General features: G+C 39.2%; 1 protein-coding gene across 1 annotated transcript in view; it reads right to left on the reverse strand.

Moving 5' to 3' along the window:
* The window catches only part of atrx (ATRX, chromatin remodeler), a 35,204-nt gene extending 21,577 nt beyond the window's left edge, over positions 1-13,627 (reverse strand). Inside the window, exons 1-21 of the mRNA XM_005795331.2 lie at positions 13,446-13,627; positions 12,000-12,061; positions 11,869-11,918; positions 11,650-11,759; positions 11,474-11,554; positions 11,274-11,383; positions 11,118-11,185; positions 6,965-9,228; positions 6,602-6,668; positions 5,604-5,749; positions 5,350-5,511; positions 5,158-5,272; positions 4,941-5,046; positions 4,508-4,684; positions 2,792-2,933; positions 2,598-2,707; positions 2,069-2,215; positions 1,795-1,972; positions 589-726; positions 210-385; positions 1-118 (exon numbers count right to left, since the gene is read on the reverse strand). Coding sequence (XP_005795388.1) covers positions 1-118; positions 210-385; positions 589-726; positions 1,795-1,972; positions 2,069-2,215; positions 2,598-2,707; positions 2,792-2,933; positions 4,508-4,684; positions 4,941-5,046; positions 5,158-5,272; positions 5,350-5,511; positions 5,604-5,749; positions 6,602-6,668; positions 6,965-9,228; positions 11,118-11,185; positions 11,274-11,383; positions 11,474-11,554; positions 11,650-11,759; positions 11,869-11,918; positions 12,000-12,056 — 4,522 coding nt within the window. The 5' untranslated portion in view covers positions 12,057-12,061; positions 13,446-13,627. The remainder of the gene's footprint in view (positions 119-209; positions 386-588; positions 727-1,794; positions 1,973-2,068; positions 2,216-2,597; positions 2,708-2,791; positions 2,934-4,507; positions 4,685-4,940; positions 5,047-5,157; positions 5,273-5,349; positions 5,512-5,603; positions 5,750-6,601; positions 6,669-6,964; positions 9,229-11,117; positions 11,186-11,273; positions 11,384-11,473; positions 11,555-11,649; positions 11,760-11,868; positions 11,919-11,999; positions 12,062-13,445) is intronic.
* Between the last annotated feature and the right edge of the window lie 3,451 nt (positions 13,628-17,078).

Here is a 17,078-nt window from a genome sequence, read left to right on the forward strand (position 1 = left end):
CTGTGAAGTGCTCCAGGTAATGTCTGTAGAGTTTGCACTGGAGTGGGGTTATTCTGATCGACAGCACATACTCGTATTTGGGAGGCAGGAACTTGGTGAGCGCCGAGTAATCTTTTCTCTGAGCGGGAGAAGGAACAAAATGTTATTCTAAGAGGTGAAAAGGAGAAAGGTCAAGCAGAGGCCGAGTCCGTTGGTTGAGAGTCTCTTACCTGAACGCAGCCGGCCAGCATCTCGTAGAGGATGTGCGCCCTCTTCTTCATAATCCGGACGTCATGCAGCGTCGAGTCGGCACACTGGCCATTCTGAATGGGGTTAATGAAGCGGTTTCTGAACTCCTTGACCGACCCGAGCAAGTTTTCCTTGATAAAGTTCACCATGCAGTGGTCTGAAGAAGACACATTACATCTTAAATTAATTAAAATGCATTAGTATTGAGCAAGCATGAGGGGATAGTGGTGAAGAAATTTATAGAAACATCCGGTTCAGTCACCTGCAGCAACAGAGTTGAACTTTTAATCCTCATGCAAAATGCTGAGAAAAATGTTTTTAAATCTCAATTTTGGTTTCAAAGAAACAAAAATGTCTCACATTCAATGAGGTTGTTTTGCAGAGGTGTTCCAGTCAGGACAATCCTCCTCCTCGTCCGGATGGAGTTCATTGCTTTGGAGACGGCAGAAGCCTCGTTCTTCAGAATGTGGCCTTCATCACATATCACCAAGTCTGGACCTAAAATTATGACAATTATACATCAGCTTCACACATGTTTAAAGAGACCTCTTTTTAAGCTACAGTAAAACAGAAAATCCTCAAATCCTGAATGCTGACCCAGATCAAACTTATTTCTAAGCCACAAAACAAACTATGTCATTGGGCACAAAATCACTGTAAAATATGGAATCATGGGCGTGCCATAGAGGATAGCGCAACCCATGCTTGGAGGCCTTGAGTCCTTGACGCGGCCGTCGCGGGTTCGACTCCCGGACCCGGCGACATTTGCCGCATGTCTTCCCCCCTCTCCTGTCAGCCTACTTCCAAAAAAATAAGGGACACTAGAGCCCACAAAAAGACCCCCTGGCCAGGTACAAAAAAAAATGGAATCATGCAGAATTAAGAAATTTGTTAAAAAAGACTTCTACACTTCGCAAAGAAAATTCCTACATAACCTCTGCATACATCTAATTATCAATGGGTCATGTCAAAACAGAGAAGAAGCAAATCAATGTTAGTAGTGATGTTAGCAGATGATTTAGTAGTGATTAATATGTTCATTTTAATTATCTAAAGAGGTTTTTTTTTAACTTTATACTCATAAATAAAGGAAAAATACTAACAAGTTTATTTTACAAAAACATTCAATTATTCTCAGTAAATATCTAAAAATGTATACATTAACAAAATTTAGATTTTTCTCCTAAAACAATGCGTTAAGTACATTCTAAAAAAGTGACATTACACCATCTTGTTGCACATTAAATTCAGCTTCTTTTGCATAAATAAATTAGTTTATTTAGCCATGAAAAGTAATTAAGTTGAATCAAATTTAGGTAAAAATTCCTTTAAAAATTCCAAGTGCTTTACTGTCAAAAATTTTTAACAGATTACGGTCCAGAGTATGGCCCATCAATTCTGATGGCACTTTTCATGTAATTTTAAATCAAAGGAATTTGCTTTGACCTTATTCTTAAATCCAATCTGGACCTTAGAGAACCTCAGATTTAGATTACCTCACACCTCCATCCCAACCACCAACCTTCCAGCCATAATAAAGTCACAAGGGATCTTGGGAAATTGTACCTGGATCCACAAGCGTTTTCTGAAATGTCTCTTTTAGCTTCTTGCTCTTGATGTTTCGTCCCTGCGTCAGATTTCTGTACATCTCATAACCTATGATCATAACGCCACCCGACTCCTGCCACTGCTGGAGAGCATAGGCTCGCTCCTGAGGCCTCTTAACTGTGGCTAGCTCTGTTACCTGTGGGTGAAAAATACATAATCATCAACTATAGACATGTTTTTTTGCAAGGCTGACAACAGGAGCAAATAATAAATAAACGGGAGCATTTCTTACCTCGAGGCTCTCCTCATCCTTCAGTCCCACCTGCCATTTCTCAAACTCATTGAGCCAGTTAAGAACAGTGTTGAGGGGACAAACCACTAGAGCTGTGCTAAAGTCGAGCTTTTCACAAAGCAGCAGGGTGTGGAGGAACGTCACCACCTACAGGCCAAGACGGGAACAGTTAAAAACGGCCACATCGCACAGCTTTGGAGATAAAAAAAAAGCACCTAGCAGAGCTATTCTGTCTTGCGTATTTGCAATATGTAGCAGTGTTGTAAGAAAAATGCAACTCTGGGAATTACTTGGAGAAGTTTCTGTGCAGCAACTGAATCCAGTGTGACATTAACAACAAAGTCTCTAGCAATCTCATGCAGTGAAGATCGCATTTAATGTTGGAGGAACAAATTAAGACAAATGTAATTTTCTTTATGTAAACAAACATCTTAAACGATACAAATTTGAATGTGCTGTAGATGTAGCTTTTAACATCAGTGCAGTTTCGGTAAAATGTAAAATCCAGACAAATAAATCCATTTCTTACTTGTAGAGTTTTTCCTAGACCCATGCAATGAGCCAGGATGCAGCCAGAGCCTGCAGACTTCTGAATCTTTTTCACAGACTCGCAGCAGCAGTCCCATATAAACTGAACACCTGAAACCAAGCACAAAACACTGAGTGGGAATCATTTCAGACTGGCCTGAAACTCAAATTTTTATCCCAACGCCATTTACTCACCATCCACCTGATGAGGCTTGAGCTTTGTGACGAGGCTCTTGTGCACCTGAACCAGCGGCTCCTTGGTCTCTTCATCTTCATCCAGGACCAGCTTGGTGGTGATGGGGCAGGCCACCTGGGAGGCTTCTTCTACTACAACAACCTATAGGCAGATTACAGGAAGATAACAATCTAATAATTAGAAAAAAAGGTTTTCTAAGCCATTTTAAAAGGCAAATTAAACCATTCTGAGAAATTGACAGGACATGACTGGATTTTTTCCAAGACAGGTTCCGTGATGTTATCACTAATGGCTCCCCTACCTGCAAAAGAAAAAAAACTACAGGACTCAATCAGCTGATCGGGCAGATTGATACAGCTAGGAACATTAGCTTAGCTCGAGCGTCGAGCTAAAACTGATGACAATTGGCTAACAGCACCAAATATAACTTCCTCTTGTGAAAGTGAGAATGGTGCTTTTAAAACATTTTTCTATTAAAAGGTAAAGTGCAGAGGCCAGTAGTTCATGGGTGACAACATTAACCATGTTCCAAGTTAAAAAAAAAAAACTCCAAAGTTTATGTACCAGTTGTTGTACCCACAGATTAGGTTAATTGCTATTAAAAATAGTCCATAGTGTCCTGTCCTACTGAATTTTACCCAGAGACAGTCTCACAAACATATGTTTTTTCATATTGGATTTTTTGGTCATATTGGTGAGAAATTATCGTATTCACCGCCGGTGGATGTTCTTGTAAATTTTCCCCACTTGTAAACTGTTCCTTAAAGCATGTTGTGCAAATTGATGAAAATGATTAAAATAAAAAAAGATGAACATGAAAAAAATCTAATTCTTACTCCGGTAGCATTTTAAAGCTGTTTTGACAGTACAGTCGTATTTCAGGAGTAGCATTTAGTGAGGTTTTATTTATAAATGTTTAACCACTCAGTTCTCCCACTGCCGCCACCTTGTGGTAGCAGTATTGCACTATATTTACAACGATCTTCTCCCAATAATTGATGCCCACAAGAAACAGATAATTGACCTGTTAAAGTTTGAGCTTTCCTCATTAAGATTACAGCACAAATTTTATTCTGTGAAACATTCCTTTTTGTAAAAATCCTAATAAATCAGAGTTTCATTTCCCACTGGGCCCAGTTTAAAAACCTTGATCTAAAACAGGGGTGCCCAAAGTCGGTCCTCGAGGGCCAGCATCCTGCAGGTTTTAGTTCTCTCCCTGGTGGCACCAACAACCTTTTCAGCTGACTGAACCTCTCTGTTAATGTTCTTCTTAGACCTTCTAACAAGCCGTCATTTGATCCAGGTGCGTTAAACCAGGGAGAGAACTAAACCATGCAGGATGCCTGGAGGACTGACTTTGGGCACCCCTGATCTAAAAGGATCAAGAGGCCAAAAAAAAAATAAAACAGCATTTTTATTTATTTTTGCATGAGCATAAAGTTACACACAAACAAACATAAAAATGTAAAAAGCCCTTTTTTTTTACTTTTCAAAAAATAAATAATTTTAAAACTTAAAAATTTTTCCATATTAATTTCTATGCTTCCCCCAGAGTTTTGAGTTTAGTTGTAATATTCAAAGACAGTACACCTTATATTACCATTACAGGTTTAAGTGGGTTTTTGACCATGTTATCTTGCCATTGTAAATGCCACAGCACACACCTTATGTGTAAGGTTTGTTTTTCCCAAAACAGCAGGAATGTCCATGCTTACCTCTCTGAGTTTCTCCCTGAGCGCCTCCCTCTCAGCGATACGTTTCCTCCTCTCCTCTTCCTCTTTCAGAGCGTCTCTCGTCTCTGTCCTCAAGTTGTCGTCCTTGAGGATTTTCCGGATCTTTTTCCGGCCTTTGCGCCCCTCTCCATCTTGATCCTCACTGTCTTCCTCTCCACTCTGTGAAAAAGGACATTAAGTTCAGCTCTTTGATCTTTAGCCCTCTGGTGCAAAGAGCTAGTCCTTATTATCAGTGAGCGAGCAACCCCCAAGATCCATTTATGGGTCCAATAACTCTCAAAACACACTGCAGGGCAAGTTTAATAACGTTTAGAAGCTCTGCATGACTTGACTAGTAAACTTTAGTTGAGTTTGCCTCCACCACAAGGTAATCCTTCCAGAAATAAGAAATTTTATGAGACTGCATCTAGAACACCTTCTCATTATTGCTGGAGGAGTCGTCCTGAACTTTGATTCTACGTCGCTTCTTTTTCTGCTGCTTGTAGCTCCTCTGATTCTCATCTTCTTTCTTCTTTGCTGATCTACAGAAATAAAAACAGGAAGCATGTTCTTTTCTTTTATGTCCACCAAGAGAAAACTGGTCTAATCAACAGAAAGTAAATGATTGCTTGGACTAGATCCCGCTTTCTCACCTGGTCTTTCGACGCTTGCTATCCACCTCCGAGTCACTGACCTCCTCACTCATCGCCGACGCAGAACCAGATGCTGACTTCTCAAAGTCCGAGTCTTCAGAGTCGTCGCTGCCAACTGATATAAAACACCACAACAAAGTCACTTACTGGTTTCTCAGTTGGGGAGTCCTGTTAATAAAAGCCAGAATGTACCTTTACGTGAAGACTTTTTCTTGCTGCCCTTGCTCTTCTTCTCCTTGCTCGAGTCTCCAGATTCACCCTCGCTCAAGGAGAGCTTATGACGGAGCAATTTGTGCCGACCACCGCGCTTCTTCACATCAACATCAGACTCAGAGTCTTCTGTAAATTCATCATCTTTCAGGACAGAAACAGAGATTATTAAAGGATAGGAGGCAATTGGTCTTCTTTAATATTTCTGCACTTGTATATTTCAGTTTGGACTCTACCTCGCTCCTCTTCGTCGTCCTCTTTTCCTTTTCTAACTTTCTTGGAGGATTTCTTTTTCGTGTCTTCCTCTTCGTTGTCAGAGGAGCTTTCTGCTCCTGAAGAGTAACTGGACTTTATTTGTGCAAGAAGCATTTTCTTTGCAATCCTTTGAGAAAAGGGAAAAATAGAAACAAAAGCTCCATGAAGATGTCATGCATTTTAACAATCAAAAACAAGCACAAAGTGTTGTTTTTAGATCCACAAACTATCAAAGTCCAAAGTTGAAACATAGTTAATTGGTTGGTTTAAAGTAAGTTAGAACAACAACTAAATACACTTTTAATGAGCAAACATTTCCCTAAATGTAGAGATTACTTGTAGACAAATTAGTCTGAGCACCTAGGTGTCATTCCACTTAGTTATTTGTTGATAAAAATGTAAAATAAAAAAATAACTTTACTTACTGAAATATTAAGATTACAACATTCTGCAGCAGAGAAACTGTTTGGGTCCAACCAGTTAAAGCTGCCTAACTGAATTAGTCCAGGGAAATAAAACAACTTTATTCTTCAGCATGTGAGTGTTTAAGGTTAAATAAATCAATAAGCCATCTGAAGCAGGAGTACCCAACTAATAGGCTTAACATTTCTACTCAACAACCCGTAGCCTCAATTAGAACCAGCACTGCCTTGCTGTTTTCATTCCTCTGATTTTGTCACAGTACATCTAGAAACTTCAAAACATTTTATTTGTATTTTATACAACAGACTGACACAAACTGGTGCATAATTATGAAATGGAAAGAAAAATGATAAATTACTTTCAACACAGGTAGAAAACATCTACATGGTTTGAACATTTAGGGTATCCTAAGTGTGTAGAAAAAGACATACCCCATTACTTTGATACCCGTAAATAAAACACAGTGCAACTAATTCCTTCCCAATTTACGCAATTAGTAAATGGAGGTCACCTGTGTGTAATTATTACATATCTTCTCTATGCATTTCCCCAGTACCTGTTTTCAGGGTCGTCGTCGTAATCTTCAAAAACTTGAGAAACACCTTTAGGGTCTACCTCATCTCCTAGCAACAGAACAAAAAACAGCATTATTTCCCAATGAACCCAAACACTTTTATTATGAAATTATATAATAGTAAAATGTACTTCAGCTCACTGTCAATGAAAGTTTGTAATTACATGAAATTGTGTGGGGAAAAACTAAAATCATGGCATCTCTGTAAAAAATGAAAAGTTTAAGTGTAAACCGGAGAGGCTCTATGAGACTGAAAGAAACTGTGAAAGCAGCGATAAGGAAAAGCTTCGTCTTTGCATAAAAGGAGAAACCAAATGTAAACATTTCTACACTGAACAACTTTACCTGAGGACTGATTGAAGACTCCACTGCCTCCAAGTACATTATCCTCCACAATGGGCTTGATCTTTTGCTGGTCACTATCCTCTCCAGAGTCGCCTCCAGCCTCCTCCTCCTCTTCCTCTTCCTCAGATGAAGACTGTAGCTTGGAGGCAGCTTTTGGGCTCTTTCCCTTCCGCTTCTTTTCATAAGATCGCTTCTGCTTCTTATCAGAGAAGTCTTTTTCATTGCCCTTGGAGTTCTCCTGTTTCTTGACACGGCTAGACCTCCTTCTAGCTGTGACTGCTTTGCTCTTACTCTCCACATCTGAGTCGGAGTCTGAGTTGTCCGAGCTGGCTTGTTTCTTCTTCTTGGATGTCGTCTTGTTTTTACTCTCTCCATCTGAATCAGAGTCTGAGTTGTCCGAACCGGCTTGCTTCTTCTTCTTGGACGTCTTCTTGTCTTTACTCTCTGCATCTGAACCTGAGCTTTCGGACTTACGTTTGCGTTTGGTTAGCTTCTCGGTGTCCTTTGAAGACATGTCTGATTTGAAGAGACGCTTTTTAGCCATTGTGCTTTCCTGTTCCTCGTCTGTGCTGCTGTTGCCTGTTGCAGCTTTCTCCAGTAGAGCAAGAGGAACTTCGTCTGAGTCAGAGTCTTCTGATGTTTTCTCTGAACTTTTGGTCTCTTTTTTAGTGTTACTGGATTTCTTTGATGGCTTGGCCTTGCCGTCTCCTTCAGACTCTGACTCAGAGGAGTCCTTCTTGCCTTTATTTTCCCCTTGCTTCCTTAAAGGAGTGGTCTTCACCCTACTGGAGCGGCGGGTTCGTGGTGGGCTGTCGGCTTCTTCTGCTCGACTAGAATCGGAGTCTTTCTTACCCTCATCTTTTTCCTTACTCTTGCTCGGCTGTTCTGCATCCTTTTCTTTGTCCTTTGACCTAGAAGACCTAGAACTGCTGCTTTTGATAACTGGTACAGGAGTCAGTTTGACTATCAGGTTCTTAACTCTGGGTTGGGGGCATTGGGTTTCTGGAGGATGTTCATTTGACTTTGTATCCACCTCTTTCACTGAACTGGTATCGGTCTGTGAGAGCATGGAGGAATCAGCGAGGCTCTCTACCATCTGGAAAAGCTCCTCAGGGACTGAAGGAGGAACAGACATAATGTCATGATCTAGGGATGTTTCAGCAGTAGACACTGGTTCACTGTCAAAGACCTCGCTTTTAATTATCTTTTTGGGGACGCTTGTTTCTGTTTGGTGCTCTTCCATTTCAGGCTTATTGGACACTTCGTCTTCTGACTTCATGTCCTGCTGGTTATCCAACTCTTTCACCCCTTCGTCCATTGATTCTGCTTCATCAACTGGATCTGTTTCAATAGACGGCTTTTTGAGTGACTCTTTTGTTGAAACCTCCATTTCATTAGGCGGCTCTTCAACCGTCTCCCCCGTTTCCGTTTTACAAACTAAATCTGCTATACTATCCTGGTCCTTTGAAACCTTTGTGGTTTTGCCAGATTTACAAACTAAATCATTCTCATCAGGCGGCTGCTTAGTCTCCTTTATTTCTTCTGTGTCACAAATTGGCTTGACTTCATTATACTGCTCCCCATCCTCACCAGGAAGTAAATCTGCAGAACAATCCATCTCGTTTTCTGCAGGTTCCACAACATTGCCAGTCTTTCTCGCATGTTGCCCTTCAGTACCATTCTGCAGTTCCATGTTTCTGAACTCGGGCTTCAAAGCCTCCTCCAAGGCATTGTGGGCTTTCCTCAGATCTGAGAGCACAGCCTTGAAGGCTTTCAAATGTCGATACCTGATGGTGGTGTCTGCCTGGTCGTCGGTCGCCTGTTGGATGAACTGAATAAAAGTGTTATTTAACCCGGTTGTAGTTTCAACAAGCTTCTTTGTCTTCTTGATTAGATCTTTGGGTATCTGCAAATTTTTGTAGGAGAAAGTCATGGTCCCCAAGCCTTCATTGTGTTCTTTTCCATTTGCAATTGCTTTCTGATCCTTGGAGGATTTCTTCTTCTCTTTCTTGCCTTCACGCTCCTCAGCTTTATCCGTTTTTCGTTGCTTAATTTCCACTTCCTCTTTCCTCTGCATGATGCTGTGGCAGTTAGAGACCAGATCCCGGAGGGGCTCGGACCGGCACACGTAGCAGTGCCACTTGGAGTCCTCATCCGTGATGCTGGACAGTTCCTTCCTGCCCAGGTTGCGCAGTATGCACTTTTTGCAGAAAGCGTTGTTGCAGTAGTCACAGCAGATTAGCTTTCCACCCTCAGCACACCATCTGAGGGCAAAGTTTAAACAATATTTCAAGGTAAATAGTGAATACTTTTCTACATGTTGCTTTTAAAACATTTTTGAAAGCTCTAAATACACTAACCCTGACATCAATCGCATGACAACCTATACAGGGAAGAGAATCGACCATGACTTGAACCTCCCATTACAGAAATTAATATTTCTAAAACTTCCCAATGTAGTATTGTGCAAAAGTTCTTATGCCTCTTAAACTTTGTGACATTTCCTTGCCTGCCACTAAAACTTCAATGCATTTTATTGGGTTATGAGACAAGCCAACACAAGCAGTGTATAATAGTAAAGTTAATGAAAAGTTTTTTGGGTTTTTTTTTACAAGGAACAATCTGGGAGACTTGGTACACGCTGGTATTCAGTCTACTTTACTCTGATACTCCCAAAATAAATTTTCAACATTTAAAAATCATCCAATTAATTCACCTCTGAGCAATTTTGCAACACTCAAATTTTAAACTTGAATTAAGATAAATATTAATTGCCCATTTCAATACTAGTTTTAAGGCATGGGGTTCTTTCTAATGAAAAGAAAAAAACATATTTTTAAAATCCAGTATAAAAATATTTTGATCGTCTTCATTGGAGCATTATTAGGGGGCAAGTACCTAACTTAAAGGTGTTAATATTTATATACCTTTGTAATATTAAATTGTGCAATAATGTTTCTGTTATTACGTATTTCAATGTGCATCAATGACTTGACTACAAATAGCACACTCACCTCCTCTCCCATTTGATTCGGAAGTAGCCAGACTCAAAGGACTATTCCATTCTAAAACATTTTTTTTTTTTTTTTACACACAGACAAGGATTTGGCTCATGCAAATATGTTCAGCAGCAGTTTTGTTCAATGTTTTTGTTTCTGGTCATCTTGAATCACATTATAGCCACGAATTAGCCAAGCCTTGTGTACTGATCATTTCTTCACTATCCAGTAGCCGATGGAGCTCTCAGCAGATGCAAATTTTTCTGAGTTAATTTGCACACTACCTTATACTATCCAGGAGGCCTATTACTTCACTGCTGCAGATACAGATATTTTCTCAAACAGAGTGTCGTTTCCAGTGCTACCAACTTTAGATTCTATATAGTGTGTCTCGCAGGCAAAACAGGTTTGAAAAAAACGCTGCAGAAATATGAAGACAAAATAATTGACAGGTCAGGGACAAAGTGGTGGAAAAGTTTAAAGCAGTATTGGGGAAAAAGACAGAAAACTTTGTATTATTTTACTTCCACTTCACAAGTAGGCACTGCTTTATGTTGGTCTATCAAATCAAACTCCCAATTAAATACACTGAAGTTTGTGGTTGAAATTAAAAGGTCAAGGGGTGCAAATTCTTTTGCAAGGCATTGTAACACATCTGTTTAATTCTGTGTAACAGAAATTTTAGAAAGTATATTTAGTTGCTTGTACAACTTGAAAAAAAACTATTTACTTTGCCTCTTGCAGCTGTAGTTAATTTATATAAAGGTTATTGTATTTTTACTCTGCTGGAATTTAGGGAGCGTATAGAGATAAGGAGAAAGCTCCCGTCTATTTTCAAGGTCTTGAAGGTTGTCCAATAGTTACACTGCTGCTGATCTGAGCCAGAAATGTTGGTTATCAAAATCCTTTTAAGAAGCCTCAAGTATTAGATGGTAGTTACTGTCTAGTCAGAACAGAATGGACTGAACAAACATAGAGCTGGTCACATAATTTTTGCTGTTCTCATTCTTGCATTTACCGATCTCTGCTTGGTAACCAATAGTGACAGTTAATTAGATGAAAGTCCTTTTTATTTATTTATTCTTTCTGTTAACATTCTGATATATTTTTTACTTCAGCATATCACAAAACGGTGTTCTTTCGATTGTCTCCACCTGCATTGCTCATCCATCCCATCAGAATCCCGGCCGATGTCATCGCTTGTGTAGTACTTAAAACATGACTACAGAAATAGAAATGAATATGATCAGCAATCCGTAAACAGTAGAAATATTTAAGAAGGTCATTGAGATAAAGTTAAATTTGAATACCTTGCAAATGAGTACTTTGAGCATAGGATGCTCGTACACAGAGTTACGCTGAAACTGGTTTACTTGTTTTCCACAGGCTGTGCAGTTGACTTTCTTCTCCAGGGTATCGTCTGTGACCAACAAATTAAGTGGTTACTTATTTTTCTAATATCAATGTATCAGACTTATGCTCAAACATTTGAATAAAAGCAGAATATCACCTGTTTTTTTCTGTTTGAAATCCACCCTGAGCTTCATGGCACCTTTGCTTTCATTCCCACTCGGTTTCATCACTAAAGTGCCTGAGAAAATAAAACGGCAGAAACACAAAGATCCCACTTCATTCCAGCTACAGCACAACTTACAATGAGTCTAACTCACACTGCACAACTCTTACCTTTAGATCCACTGCCTGTGTTACTGTCAGAAGTGGCACCTTCGTTTTCGCTGCTAGTCGAGGCGTCAGAGTCTTTCTGTTCTGTGTGCTTTGTTACATTGGTGGGCTTCCTAAATTGTGTGTAGACATGCATCTTTAGTATTTTAAGCAGTATCTGCACCATCAAAATACAACTGCAAAATAAAAGCCATATTCATAAATTAAAAGTGAGTTTCTAACCTTCTGCTTCGAGAAGAAGATGGTTTCATGCTTTCTGATGAGCTCCCAGGCTGCGCAGGAACCAGGATTTATTTTAAGTTTATAAACAATGGAAAATATGTTTACAGCACGTGTTCAAACGGCACACTCACCTCCTCTCCTTTCTCTCCCATTTGATCTAGGTTTGATTCAGAAGAAGCCAGACTCATTTTACCTGGAGAGACATCAAACTTTTTTTTCTGTGTGTGTGCAGTGATAACACATAATGCAGTCAAGTCACCAAAAACAATGTAGCCATTTTATATTCTTCATCAGATGCAACAAATCTAAACTTTGCAGCACACTCTTCACTTTAATGACAAAATGAAAGAAAACTGGATAAAAGTTGGACAACTTCAGAATTGGTAGGTCTGGCTTTTAAGAAAACTGATATCAGTATCTATTAGGAATGGCATGATCAGTGAATTCTGTTTTTTTTTGTGTGCTTGTTTTAGACTTTCCCTAGCCTGGTTAAAGAAAAACAAAAACTGCCCCCTTGAGCAACGCTTTGAATTGGGAGATGAGAATTGATCAGAATTCTGTAAGAAGGCAATAGCCAGACTACACTTTCCCAAATTTAGCAAAGAAACAACATGAAATCAGCAGCAAGCAAAGATACTTGTTTTATGTGACCAATTAAAGTTATTAAAAAAAACAATAAATTAAAAAATGACAATGAACTCGAAGTTACAGGGACCACGTACGTGTCAATTCTTATAAAAAACTAAAAATCAAAGCCGTTCCCAGTTCGACTATAATCAAAAAAAAAAAATTATATTCTACATATAGGTCAAGTTTCTATCCAGTGTCTTACAGTAGAAAGTACTTGAGATGGAGGCACATCACATTTTGTTTACCATCAACCTACTTTGCATGGCATTAGATGAGGGTAACTATCGCTCAGTTTCGAGATCAAGATTGTTATTGTTATGATTAAAATTTAAGTTCAGGCCTGGTTTTCTGTTCTTCCGTCGTTTGTAGCTTATTTATCTAGAACTAAAACATCTCTCAGTTTTGACAGCCCAGAAACTCATGACCATCGTGACGTCGAGTCAATTTGCGTGTTTAGCACTTGGTTAAGACTGAAAACAGAATTCCCTTGGCTCATTTGAGACTGGTCCTATTGCACTGGTGGTTCTGCATGCAAGGTCCTCTGCATGGGCATGCATTCAGGCCTTAATTTCCTTTATGTGGACATAACATGGTACGAACCCGCGTCCTGCAGCCTGGAACTACCGTGTAGCATCCACACTTATTAGCTATGCTGCATTAAGCTGTCGACATTGCAACACAAAGCCAGACATTTCATTAATAATTTATGTTAAAACGTTATTTGCTGTATTGCGCTACATTTCTGGTGTATGCATATAAGCATTCGACCCTGCATGTCTGTGGACTTCAATGTTGCCGGCTGCGCAGCTAACGGTTAGCACACAGTTAGCCTAGCGTGCTAACTAGCATCAAGGCTGCCATGGCCCGGCTTTCTGCTAACGAAGCCAACACACTAATCAATGCAAAGATGGCTCGTCTAAAACAAACAGTATAAACAACCTCCATACCTGCTTTCAGCAGTCGTCATTTCCTGACGTACGGCAGCGAGGTGTTGTTTTACTTCAGCAAACCCCGCTCCGCCCAATGTACTAAATGTCGATGGTGGTGAAGCTAAAATTTAGGGCTAAAAGCCGAAATAACTCCGCTGAGAAGAAACAAAGCAAGGGACCATCTTGCCGGATGACTGTGGACGCAGTAAAATGGCGCATCCAGTCTCAACCGCGCGAGTATTCCTATTGGCTGGCCGCGTCAGCGGCTCTGAGGATGTGATTGGCTGAGTGCAAAGGAAGCAAAAGCTTCCACTGAAAGTAGAGCAAAGATGATAGTGTTGTTTGGATAAGGAAAGTCCATTTATCACACAAACTCTGACAATAGACTAGTGAATCAAGCCGGATTTCGCAGTAGTCCTCTTCTCAGTCATTCAGACTTAACGGGATTCTTTCATGGACATGTCGTGGCCAGTGTTTGTCTATTTTTCTATATTGTTTTTAGACTTAAACCCAGTGATCTGAGCTCCTCAAAGTGCTGGAAGTCCCATTCAATCTGAGAAACCCATGGCTAAGACACCAGCTAAACTATTATTAGTAAATCATATATTTTCACCTTGTTGATGGAGAACTGAAAAATGACTCACTTTTCCTGAAGGTCATGTTTTACGCAGATTCAAGCCACATTAAATCGAATCTTTACTGTTAAAGAAAAACCTAGAGTAATTAATTGTGTGTAACTTTTAATCAGTGGCAACATACCATACCTTATCCACACACTGACTTTACATTGCAATGTTTTTTACTACTAATCAGCTACAGAAATAGATGCTGCAAAATGAATGAAATATCTTCATAGGTGAAATTCTATTCTATCCTGTTATATTACTGATTATTCATAGGCTCATAGAATCCCTCACACTCCTGTCAAAATATTCAATTTCTGGGATGTAACATGATAAACATTTCAAAACATACAATGCGACATTTATCATGTGCAATTCTACTAGAAAACAGAAATTTATTAGAATGAAAAAAATTAAAAATTGAAATACCTTTGTAGCATGATTATAGACACACACACACACACACTGTGTCTCGCATCTCAACCTCTTTTCTTATTCACAACTCTCTTCAGAGAAAATTTGTGAACCTCCCTTGTTTTTTTGTTGTTGAATGTGGCTGGCCAGAAACTTCATTAAGCCATTTTTTCAATGTATTTTTGAAGCAGGGACTCACAGACATGCTGAAAATGAGATGTTTTTTTACCTTCACATTTCAAGCTCATTCCCACAGGTATAGGTCAAAACTGTTTTGCATTTTAACCTGCTCCATCTGAAGAAAAATATCCCTAAATCAATCTGTCCCCACCTATGGGTATGGTATTTTTTGGTGATGTTCAGTGTCATTTCTATGCCAAACTCAAAGTTTGGAGATGGTGCCCAGAAGTTGAGCTTGTTTCCCTCTCAACATAAAACATTCTACATGCATGCACACAAGCTTTTGATCCTTTCTGCTAAATTTCTGCTAACTTTATGAAATGGGTTACTGCAGCCATTTTATTTTTAACATTTGTTCTTTTAGCATGTTTTTTAAGTCAGCTTGAACAGGAAAAATGTCAAAAAAAGGTGGAAATATATTAATCATGGTCTATTTTTTTGATGGCATGTTATCAGAGGTATGCCCACTCATTTCAGCATAACTGTGACTTTCCCATTTTATTTTGTTACTTTTTATTTGTGTCAACTAAGTCATGGTGGTCAAGCTGAGTGACAGAAAGATCACTGATGAAGCTTGTAAACTGTAGGAGCAATTTAAAAACAAAAATGCAAGGAAGAAAAACCTTCATGTCACCCATACAAACAATCTTCTAAATATCTTTTTGGAAACGTCTGAAAAACAAAGAGAAATTCATCTTAGCTCTTCATTTTCCAACCTTTTATGGAACCAAAGACAGACATTGTTAAATTAATTAATAAATAATTATTTAACACATACCCTTTTTTCTTTAAAATAGCAAAAAAAAAAAAAGCTGTTTCAGGCTAAGAATTTGGGATGACTGTCTAAAAATGTTGATGGTCCCAAACATCACCTGATTTGACCAAATTTGACTGGAAATCTATGCCTACATGCAGTGTTTGGTGCCTAATTTTTAGAACTTCTCTGTCTTCTTAGAAGTTCAATAATATTGAAAGTCCTCGAAAGACCATTTAGATAAAAGATAATTTTAACTTTTTCTAAAGGGTCTAAAACAAAATCCAGAGGAATCCCACAAATAAAGTGCATTAAATCCTAAATTCACCATCTTAGAAAATTTGATTATATAACACTAAATTTTAAAATAAGCTTTTTTTTTTAATGTACAAAAATATGTAATTGCCATATTACAGCTTATACAATTGTAGGGACTTGATCAATGTCTAGAACAGCATTTCCCAACCCTGGTCCTCAAGGCTCACTGCCCTGCATGTTTTAGGCATTTCCTTGCTTCAGTCCTGGTGATTTCAATTGATGACTGATTAACCGGCAATCAGTTGAATCAGGCACATTAAAGCAGCGAAACCTCTAAAACATGTAGGAGAGTGTGCCTTGAGGACCAGGGTTGGGAAACACTGGTCTAGAAGATCACAACTGACATTTCAGACAAGAAAAGAAGGCCACTAGAGGACATTGCTAAAAGAAAAGCTGTTTTTTCACTTAGTGATGTATCCAAACATATTCATGTAAAGTTGATAACCACAAGAAGGAATATCAATGAACATCCACTCAAGTATTTTGTAAAGTTCTCCAGGAGTGCACTGGGACTGGGGTCAGCATATCAAGAGCCACAGCGTACAGATGATCCTACAAAAAGGCTGAAAATGTCACATTCCTTGTGTCAAGCTACTCCTAAAACAGAGACAATGCTAGCAGTGTTTTACCTGGGTTGCTGTCCAAGACAAGAGAGGGAAAATGATGGCATTCATCCAAGGAAGAAGGACTTTGAGGTATCTGAAATTCAGAGGACAACTCTTCTGGATATCCAAAACTTTCATTTTGATGAAGGAAAATTTCAGTTATGGAAATGTACAACAAAAGTTGATGTAAAAACTACACTACCACCTAGTTAATTCATGACTTAAAAAGGGAAGGAAGTGAACACCTGTTAAGGCCCGTGGCCTCCAGAGGCTGTGCAGTGTCTTTTTGTTTTTGCAGATTCAGTTGTGGTAGCACACCGCTGCTGGAGGCTAAAGAGAAGCAACCCCATTGGACCAGTTGAAGATCACCAACCCAATCAGACGATGATGAGGCCCACCTGCACCCTATAAAATGCTCATCAAATCAGCTTTAGGAAGAGGTTTTGTGCAGCTGACTGCCACTTTGTTAGCTTTTTTGAAGACTGTTTAGGGCAGCTTTTGAGTATGTGGTAATGCACATCAGTAAGTTGCTTGCCAACCGCCATAAAAAAAAGAAGAGGAAGCTTTTGAGTATTTTGTTCTGCTGACCCACTTTTCTTTGTTTAGCAGACTGATTCTGAAACTGACTCACTCTAATTCAATCTAGAAGCTTGTTTTTGGAAAGTTTGGTGCCGCTTTAGTGTTTTCCTTTGGGTTGTTTTTAGTTTTAGAGTGATTTGTTTGGTTATTTAATTGCTGAAGATACACTTGACCGCTC

The sequence above is a fragment of the Xiphophorus maculatus genome, chromosome 23 (genome assembly GCF_002775205.1).
Source record: "Xiphophorus maculatus strain JP 163 A chromosome 23, X_maculatus-5.0-male, whole genome shotgun sequence".
NCBI classification, from domain to species: domain Eukaryota; kingdom Metazoa; phylum Chordata; class Actinopteri; order Cyprinodontiformes; family Poeciliidae; genus Xiphophorus; species Xiphophorus maculatus.